At 33.9% G+C, this 10,800-nt stretch overlaps 2 protein-coding genes across 3 annotated transcripts in view; both read left to right on the top strand.

Annotated features, from left to right (window-relative positions):
- LOC108630378 (protein BTG4) lies at positions 1-2,983 on the top strand. 2 transcript variants are annotated; one of them, XM_018033666.2, is made up of 3 exons: positions 1-399; positions 634-1,351; positions 1,435-2,983. In XM_018033666.2, the coding sequence occupies exons 2-3, from the start codon at positions 905-907 to the stop codon at positions 1,786-1,788; spliced, it is 801 nt and encodes a 266-aa protein (XP_017889155.1). In that variant the 5' UTR covers positions 1-399; positions 634-904; the 3' UTR covers positions 1,789-2,983. The 2 variants fall into 2 exon arrangements, with proteins under 2 accessions (XP_017889155.1, XP_026673796.1); XM_026817995.1 differs by having other exon boundaries at positions 7-103.
- Positions 2,984-8,755: 5,772 nt separating this feature from the next.
- sim (bHLH transcription factor single-minded) overlaps positions 8,756-10,800 on the top strand; it is a 34,545-nt gene continuing 32,500 nt past the window's right edge. The window contains exon 1 of the mRNA XM_018033645.2: positions 8,756-9,742. Within this exon, the coding sequence (XP_017889134.2) occupies positions 9,727-9,742 (16 nt within the window). The 5' untranslated portion in view covers positions 8,756-9,726. The remainder of the gene's footprint in view (positions 9,743-10,800) is intronic.

Genomic DNA, 10,800 nt, shown 5'->3' with positions numbered 1-10,800 from the left:
ATGTTGTAGTAGCGGTGCCAGTGAAATAATATGGTGAATAAATAATCACCGGAAGGCTGCGAGTTGTGATTATTTCAGGAACAATCGCTCACGGCACGACCTGGTACGACAAGAATGAGCTGGCATAATTCATTGTGCTCATTATTTCAATGTGATCATTTACCGAAATCAAATGTACTTTGAAATGGTGCCGTTTGCCTTGTTTCTGATAAATAATCGTCCCGAACGCGATGTAAATCGTTATTCTTTAAGCAATTTTCCTAACCTGAACTATTATGGTCCATAACCTAATTAATATCCATAACATATTGTTGTGTACTTCCACTGTGAAATGAAATCAATCATTTAACGTGTCCACGTACATACTCCTAATATGATGCAACAAATTCTGTACACATGGTATAATTGTAATATGCTCTTTAATTAGTTTATATATCTCTACCAATTGTGTTATTAAAGAAATAAACAAATCTGAAAATAAACAAGGTTGTTAGATACATATGTGTAGTGTTATCTAGAACTATTTATTTAATAGAGCCCTCTTTTTGGAACATTCTCTTTTAATAGAGTTCTAGCAATTACAATTTTCATAAAATGTTATATTTTGTTAATAATGTCTTTTTATAATTCCAGGTAGAGTAGTAGAGATAATTGGGACAAATTCTATATACCAAAGACGGAAGAACAAACTAAAATAGCAAAAGCTGTTTTCCCACCATAAACAAAAAAAAGGAAAAATCATCATAGATCATAAAAGATTTAAACATTGTCACGGTGCAGAAGGGCTCTATGTGCTCCATATCAGCTTCAGCAAATGGTACTTTAGTTCCCAAGAATATTGTATCACAGCATCAGAGGAAGATTTCATCTGCAAATTATAAACTTGGTATACGACAAAGACAACATGCGCAACGAGATTACTGCAGCAGTACTATTCTTAGTACAGCTGATAGAAAAAAACGAAAAATTTAGTTCCGATCAATTGGAATGTTTTAAGCGACGTTTGGCGGAATTATTGACGGAACGTTTTAAAAATCACTGGTTTCCCGACAAACCATTTAAAGGTCAAGGCTATCGTTGTATTCGTGTAAATGGCCACAATCGGAGGGATGCAACTTTGGAGGGCGCTGCTATTGCTGCTGGAGTAAAGTATGAAGACCTATCGCTACCAGTTGAATTAACACTTTGGGTTGATCCTAATGAAGTTTGCTGCCGATTTGGGGAAAGTAAAGGGTCATACTGTACATTGGCGTCATTCGATGATAAGGAGAATACTGTACCGATCTTTCAAAGAAGCAGTAACGGCTTAGAAAAAGAGAGTAAACATTCAGAGGGATCGCCTAAGATACAGGTCAGTTTATATACTTTATCGTCTGTATTCTTAGTTTTACAGGTTTTTCAATATTGAAGAACAACAATTAATGTCTTTTACAGAAATCCCCTTTGACTACTAATACAGACCAGCAACAAAAATCAAAACCATTAAGCTCTGCTAATCAAAATCAACAGCATAGCAATAACGGTACAGGTAGGAAACGCAATTTAAACAGCCCGAGGCTGCATCTTAACAGAAATCGTTCCTGGTTCGGTCACTCCTTCAGTATGGGCTATGGTCCTCATCCAATAAGTCAACCATGGTATAATATTATGCCTCCTCATTTTTTGGGTGGTCCATCTCCACCACCTTTCATGGGCCATAGAGGAAATAAGTGGATTCATCCACCATCCTATCCTACAGGAGCTGCACGTTTTCACCATTGGTCTCCTAAAGCTGCTCTTAAAGTATAAACAATCCCTCCTTATGAAAGTAGTTAAGAAACCTGTTCCTTTCTATCAAAGAATACACAAAATTATTTCATTGGGCGAAAAATAATATGTTTCAATGTATAAGTACATTTGAGGTCAGATACAATTATTAAGGGTATTATTTAGAATATATGTTCTTGAAAGATTCAACATGAACGTATTTGGATTAGGAACAGGTTTCTTAACATTTCAGTGACGAAAATTATCCATTCTGTAATTACAAATGACCTTCTTCGAATTACGACTAAGGCTTACGATTTTTTATGACGAGAAATGTTGCATTATTACATGTTATATATAAATAATTAATTGGATGATAGATGTTTAATTCCGGATGCAAGGTTGCTTGTAAAATATACTAGACTAGAGAGAATTTAATTAAAGTGAGTTAAGTCATTGACGTGGAAGACATGGGCAGATGAATGTCATATCACTTGTGACACATTTGCTGATTAATCCTCGAGAAAAGGATTTAATAACGAAAAGTAGATCGTAGGTATTTCAAGAGGGAGCAGTATTGATTTTTTAAACGGGTTTCCGAAATTGGATTCAATTCTTGATTAAATTGTATGTAATGAATTTTTAATGTCTTATACGCAAGGTGATCTCAATTCGTTAAATAAACGTTTCTCGTATCAAATTCTATTGCGTAATAGAGAGAAAAGGTTTCGAAGAACTTTTTCTTTAATTTGTACATATGTAGCGTATTTGCAATGACTGGAGATTCAAAGTTCGCTTTATTTTTCAATATTGTTATTACGCAGAAAGAAATATATGTACATACATATATAAAGATATATAAATTAGAAATTTAGTATGACTCTCTATGACAATATTGACGAACTACGCAAGCTTTGAAATTCTGGTGTCACTGATTTGAAAATTGTACACGAAAAAATTCAAATCGACAAACTTTATCTTGTACTGTATATGTATGTTACTATTTGCGTTTACGAATAGATGTATATCTATGATTTTTACAGGTATATGGTGCAATTGACGTTTAAAATATTTTTGCTTCGAAAAGCACACCATACCTGTTGTGTAAAGATACTGCCTCCAGTAGAGATTCTACTAATAATCATTTATGTTAATGGATTATTAACAAATGCATGAATTTCGTGATTAACGTAATATTATAATAAAAGGGAATTTTTATTTTACTTATGCTCAACGCAGAGAGCTTACGAGTGTGCATCATCGATGTTGGTAGATGTATAGCTTACCGCAATTGAAACTTTGATTCTGTTATATCAATGCTGACGTGTACATTCAATCTTGTATATTGTAGACAATTTATAATACCATAGTAACTTATACCCAATTAAACTATACGCTCCTGCTTTGTTAATAACATGGATACACGCGGAATTTTTATTTGGGATTTATCTATGTATGAAGGACTCAAAAACCAAGTAAAAATGAGCTTAACTTTTCAATCATCGTTTCTTACAGTATTTTCTAATTATACAATACTTAATTTCTTTTAGTATTCCTTGCATATTGTTTAATTATAATTGTGTACATGACAATGAAAGTGATGAGTCATATTTATAAAAGAAACTTGAGATGATATTTTTTGTTTGCCACAATATTAATTCTAACATAGACTCACGTTAATATCGTTTTACATCGCTAACAATGGACAGTTAAATATTTCGTGCTAAATATAAATACTGTAAGCCAATTAAACTTTGACTCTAAATTTCTCGAAACTAGAAACGTACGACTTATGCCACTTTCTTTCTCACATACACGATTATTGTTCAAATACATTTGTGTAAATGTACATATCATGTCTAATGAATCTGTGATCATTTTATTCGAACGTTTTTCACATTGTTTGGTTTTTGAACCTTTCAGGCATATATCGACATTTTAATTTAATTTAGTGTATAAAACGTGCAATTTTTCCAGTTTACGGGGTATTTATAACCAGCGAATCATTCGTAAAAGGTAACTTCCCTTTATTTACATGGGAGTTGTCTTTTAAGAATCATGTTCGTACAATTATATTGTTAACTCATTGGCGCATGACATACACAATATAAAATGAGATACCGGCGTATTTTATTTGTTAATTTATATGGGTAAATCGTTTTAAGAAGAACCGTTTGATTGATGTTTTAAATCAATGAAATTGATATCGATGTGAAGATATAAAAATCTAATAGAATAGGTGTTGATATTTGTTACGTGCTACGAATCTAGTTAATGATGCAAATTGGAAGATTGTCGGTAAATACACTTAAATGTCCTTAGATGAATTCTGAGAAGTATAACCAGACATAAACGTACATAAACATTATTGAATAGACCGTATTAGAGCAAATTTTACTGAAACAGGTAGTGGATACTTTCATGTTTCTCGCGTTTAGCATTGTTTAATATACACATATATATATATATGTATATACATATTTATGTGCGCGTGTGTATACACACATATATATATATATGTATATGTATATATATACTTCTATGCATGAAATTGCTCTATTGTAGGTAATTCTTGTGTTCAATTTGTTAAAACTTATTTAGAATCAAGTCATTTTGTTATCAAAGATTATAGAAATTCTATATGAACATAGATATTATAATAATGTACATGTAGAATTAAGCAATGTTGCATTCGGATATATTCTTTTATTAATATATATACGATGCTCAACATTTGAAATGTTCCAAACTTTTTAATTGTGTTCATCTATAAGAAAACAAAAAAAATGAAACGACACATTTCATACTCCATAATACTACAACATTTTGTAATGAAAGGAAATGTTCAGGAACAATTTTTTTATAATAAATCTATATTCAAATGACATGTGATAAAACACGTAGTATTTAATGTACATTTGTATTCTTGACGAGAAAAAACGTATTACATACATTTCAGGCAAACAGAAGTTATATAATCCCCTTTTATATGAGAAATTATTTTATATTCGTTACTTCTTGCATGCACGATAGCGCTAAACAAATATACTGCTTTAGCATAATGAAAATGAAAATCCTTTAGATCATGAAAACAAGTTTGACCGAATATTAAAATATAAATTTCAGCTTTTCATTTCGAACGTGAAAATCCCGCTTCTCTTTTCTTTTTTGCCTATCCAATGTGTAAGAAAAAAATTTTGATGTTTCATTAATTGTAAATTCTCGTATCGAGTAAGACTGTACTTTACAATTGTGTAAAAACAATGTGTCCAAAAAAAATGGCAGATTTGATATTAAGCATCGACGTTTGGATCATTTCGATTGTAGGGTATAAGGCACTATATAAACATATATACATATATTCTACCACTGCTGTGTCATATGTTATAAAATATACTTCTTGCATAATTGTGCAAACGATAACTATAATCCTGTTCTACAACCATACTGATCTTCGCATTTTTTCATAACTTCAAATATATATATATATCTGTTCAATACTTTGTTTCGTGTTATCCAATAAAAACTATATTACACATTCAAGGAAAACACTTATAAATCATTAATTGTACAACCTTCTTATATTTTCAATATCATAATCAAAATTTATGGAATTATAATAATCATATTATTACGAATTAAATTTTAAAACACTAAAAGGATTCATATAATCTGTACTAAGAATCAACAAATCAAAATAAAATCATATTATGGATTGCAAGTTAATTATTACCTTTTTATTTCTAAGTACAACGCGCTCTGGTTAGAAAAAACTAATCTACATGAGTAAGAAACCTTTTCATAAACCTTTATTGTGTTCTGAGTGATTTGTGTGTCAACTTTAAAATCGTACTGTGCATTTGTTTATAGAAGGAAAATAAAATTTTATAAAGCTTACGTATGATTGCTACAGGACATTATACGATACGCATATTATAAAGTTATATCGTAATTGTTGTATTAACATCGTTAATGGTTTTATCATTTAATATTATGTACGCGAATACTTAATAAATATTTCAGCAAATCAAATATTTTCTTTTGCATATTTTTATTTCAAATGTATATCGTTTTCCGCGTATGAAACAGTGATGGCTAGAACTTACTTTTGAATCACTTGTGATTCGATCACGTTCGTTTCCAATCACGGTGATCTTTCAGTGATTCGTGGTTTTCGTGATTTGCTTCTGGTGTGCGCTTCACATGTATCAGACGTGTATACGCTGCAGTGTACATTTAGAGTAGTAGATGATAAGAAAATGAATAATATTATCTTTCAAAATAAACAGCAATTTTCTAAAAATTTTATTGAATATTTTAAAAATCGAAAGCTATTTCATATTAGCAGATATGAATATTGCGATTATATCAAGTCCATTCAACAAAATCGAGATCCCGGTCTTGATCGTGATTTTGTGATTCCCGAAAAAAATCACAGTCAGTGATTTTTAACATCACCTCTACTATGAAGAATGAACACGTGTCACTTCACAGAATCGATTTGACACAGAATAAGTTACAGCGACAGACTCGCCGAGTTGATAAAGAAAGGAGAGAATGACAGAAATGTTTTGATAAGATAATTAATGATAAAGGGAGTAGCTTCTGATCTCATTTTTGTGCAACACGACTTATGAGATTGAATGTAAAAGGAAAATAAAAAACCTAAGATATTTAAACGTTTACGTAATTCGCGTTGAAAGATAAAATTAAAATTCAATGTATTATATCTATAAATTTATATATTTTTCTTATCAAAGTTTGCTTCGTTCAGCATGTTGAAAGAATGCAATAACGTTTGTTTACGGACCGATCACGTAATGCTACGATGTTAGGTACCACGGAATAGGTATAAGTTAAGAAAGGGGAAAGTTTGAAACCTTTCAGTTATGTACTTTGATGTAAATTTTCGTGTAGCAGTGTAAGAGAATTCGCTGTGCGACGCAGGCTGAACGTCCCAATCGCCAAATGACCGACATCTGGAAGCGATTTTCTTGTCGTAAAATTTTACTGCCTACCTGCTGACCGTGCACAATTTTTCGCACCTACACAGGCATCCTTAAAAATATGACCCTGACGAAAATTTTTTACCGTGCTACCCCTAATTTAAAAGCTGACAGAATAGTATATGTATGTGACGAAAAGGTTTAAGCAATTCTGTTAGAGACGATTAGCTTATCTTCGTATTTCAAGGATGTACGAGACTACACATTTTTAGACAAAATGAAATGCTTACAACATTTAATTAAAAAATGTATTTCAATTTTATTTTCAATTTGTATTTGTTTTATGGTGTAAATATTGTAATATGTATTTATTTTGAATATAGTACAATATGACCCAAACATCACAATGAACTGAAATTTTTAAAGGAGGGGGAGAAGGGGTGAAATTTGAGTTTACATTTGCTATTTTAACTCACTCATCCTTTCCTTTCACTCCTCTCTCTCTCTCTCTCTCATTCCTATATTGCTTAATTACTATACGTACACTTAGCTCTCATTTATGCTCCACTATAATTTGTACTACAGATTTTTCTTTTCTGTATTGTACGTTTACTTCCTGTTCCTTCTTTCTTAACTTAGGTTTTTAAGAAATTCCTTTATCTTCTCGTCAATCCTTCCTCTTTCAATCTAATTTCTCTTTCCAGCCTCTACTAACGTTCCAACGTATCAAATTTATCATCACACGTTTTATTTCACCTTTCTGTAGTACTATATCTAACTTCTGCCAGTAATTGGTGACTATCTTCCCCAATGATCTTCCCTTCCTTCTTTATTCAGATATTGCGGAGTTCCTATTACTTTAATGTGTGCATTTGTATCTTGATTTTTTCTTTGATTTCTCTATCTTTACATCCTGTATTTGTCTTTGGGCGTTAAAATCTATTTTTACAATTACATCTCTCCCCTCTTCACTCATTATGTTGACACCTATAATTGGCATTACCCGTAAAACATCCAAATAACTGTGATCAAGTGTGAAAGCATGATCAAGATTACCTGTGTTCCTCTAATCTCCACAATTTTTCGATCACACTCAATTTCAGTGATATTCAACATAGACAAAATTACTGCCCCACCCTGTATAGAGAGACAGCGGAAGAATCTAGGTGGAGAACAACTGGAACTTACCCTCGGGCTCGGTGCTAGATACATAGCCGAGCGAGTGCAAATAAGTGCACGCTTTTACACAATCGCATCTATACATACGTTAGGCATTCGTAAAACTTAGCGAGCTGCTGCGATCCGCAGGAGTAAAAATAAAAAGAGAAACACGAGAGAAGAGAGGATCGTTGACAAAGAGAGGAGGCAGCGGAAGCAACAGCGAAGTATTATATTCCGGTGTACAGAACGAGAAAGAGAAAACTGCACGTTTGTGTTAGTGAGGCCACATGGAGGGGATGATTACATAGACCGACTACTAGGCGTGGCATGTAGAACCACCCAGCCGTCCAATCAGAGCAAGGGGCGTTATCTGGACGTATAACAATGCCTCGTGTAATACATACATCAGCGGTTCTCATCTACGTACATTCGACTTTCTTATCGTAAACAATCGTACAAATTATATAGATCTAGATAGTAATACGAATCCATGATCGATCGAATCAAATTTGTCGGATACATTATTCTGAAATGACGTCAGAACCTTGCGAAGAACAGATTAGTACGAAGAGTAACGTCACGGTTCTCGCGTTGTCCTCATGATAGCCTTTATCACATAGCGCTGAGATGAAAGGTGGTTTAAGTACCGCCTACGTTAGAAATCATTGACACAGGCGCAAATCGCGAGGCTGTGCGACTGCGTTGGTACGACCGAAACTTTTCCAGAAACGTGAACGAGAAAGAGAGCCAGAGAGCTGGAGAGAAAGCGTGACACGAGAAGAGTAACGGAGAAAGAGCGAGTAGAGAAAGACAGAGAGAGAGAGAGGGTGAGAGATGGAAGAAAGGGTAGCAAGTCGGAGGAACGCTCCTGGCTCGGTGGGGAGTCTAGCGTGCACCGTGCATCCAGTTGTATACCTAAATGCGTACGGTACTGTTTTAATAGTACACACGCGTAGTCACGGCCCAATGAATTGATCCCGTGCGGTGCATCCCCCCGGATAAAAAAGATGTCGCGCCATCTTTGAGGGCACTCCCGCTTCCAGAGGGATAGCCCGCGCATTTTCGATCGCGGACCGTCAGCCAGCGCGCATTGGTTTTTTCTCAAACAGACCGACACACTCCGGCGTGCTACTCGACGACAAAGTTCGAAGCTCGGACGTAAATTATTATCGCATACGTCGTTTTTCTATAAAACCGTTTAATGCTGCCGTTTAAAAATTTCTAAACCGGAAATGTTATGGGAAATAAAAAATATGGGCATAAAATTATGACATAAATATAAACCGAAATGTATAATATTTGGACTGGAACAGGATTATAATTTGCATTATTTTAATACGACGGTGTTCTACGTGTTAACTGTTGTCAGTTTCATGAGATTGTTCAGCGGTATTCACCGCAGAAACGTCGTTCTGATCGCTTGTCAAATTGAAAGCGTTCACTTTAATTCCGTCGGATCGGCAAAGTGCGCGAGGGATAGTGTCGAAATGAAGACTTGTACTCGAATAAACTTTTAGTGCACAAACATTGTGAAATATCTATTTTTGTCGTAGAGCGCTGTTGGGATGCATTTTTAAAGATATTTTATAAAAATCTCGGTTTAAAATATCAATAAAACTCGTAACATAAAATGGTTAACAACAGTGTACACGACAATTAAAAAGAACGATGTAAAGACGTCGCATCGTTTAACCAGAATTAGTTGACATAAAAAGAACGAACAATAATATTTGATAAAATTCGGTGAAGAACTAGAGTGTGTCAAGTACCGTCGGCTTGATCAAAATGTACCCCCGTTAAGGGATCTTCCTGCTGCCGAAATCGCTTTGGCACCAAGGGTGACTAAATAATTGTTTCCCTTCCCACTGAGATTATGGGTTTATTTCAAGGTAAGTATAACGGCGTAAATTCATTTATATGAAGAATTCTTAAAGTATACAGCTTTGGAGATTTATTATCACGTTGGTCATTGAACAATGATAATTACCTATTTTAAAAGTGGGTACTAAGTACGAAGTAGAAGAAAACAATTAGATATGTACGATAAAAATGATTTACTAGAGGCCAATACTACCTGAACATTTAAATAGTCGCAACAATTCGATCGACACGTAACGATTTCTATTATGCACAGGTGTAACTTGACGCGATATTTCGGATGCTGGCAAATTGTTCGTCTATGTCTATCGATTGTATCCCAATATTACATTACGGTACCCGCATGGGAGACTCACGAGTCGCATTCTCACCCCTTTTTAGACGACTTCCTTGAGAATCAGCTTCCGCCGTCGAAAAATCCTATTATTTATTTATTATTAATATATGCGTTTGTAAAACCCATTGGTATACAGTGAAAAAACGAAGTAGAAATTAGAATAACTCATTTGGAGAGAAGAGTAATGATATACTTAGTGTTCGACGTAGATTTTAAGAAAATATCCACCTTAGTGTCCATAAAATTGGCATGAATTATCATCCGATTTATCTCGCTTTCCCCTTTTCTGAATAATTCTCAGAAACATCAGGGAATGAATAATTGAAATGAAATGTCTAATTACTTTTTATCTAACGGTCGAACGTTATTTGAGATGTCTAACCCGCAACAAACAATCCCTTACTCATTCAAGTTCTCCTATCGCAATACGAACACGATAAATTAACACGTTAATAGGTACGCGTGTCGGTTTTCACGCTTGTCCGACTTGTTTCGTTCTAATCGGTTATTTAAGTGTACCTATGCCCTTGCGTCGCGTCGGTTCGAAAACATTAGCTCGCCACGAAAGAATAAGAAAAGAGTCGAACGAAATCGAGTCATCGATCCTTCGAGACAACTAAACCAGCACCCTTAAAATAGTTGCAGCCAAGTTAGTTAGAACTAAACATTATCATATCTATCGAATTTCTCATAAATAACATTTTATAATGATAACACAATAACAATACGAAT

Source organism: Ceratina calcarata, unplaced genomic scaffold, assembly GCF_001652005.2.
Source record: "Ceratina calcarata isolate Rehan_Ccalc_2016 unplaced genomic scaffold, ASM165200v1 scaffold72.2, whole genome shotgun sequence".
In the NCBI taxonomy this organism is placed as follows: Eukaryota; Metazoa; Arthropoda; class Insecta; order Hymenoptera; family Apidae; genus Ceratina; species Ceratina calcarata.
Note: the sequence above shows the minus strand (reverse complement) of the source record. Positions and strands in the feature narration are given on the sequence as shown.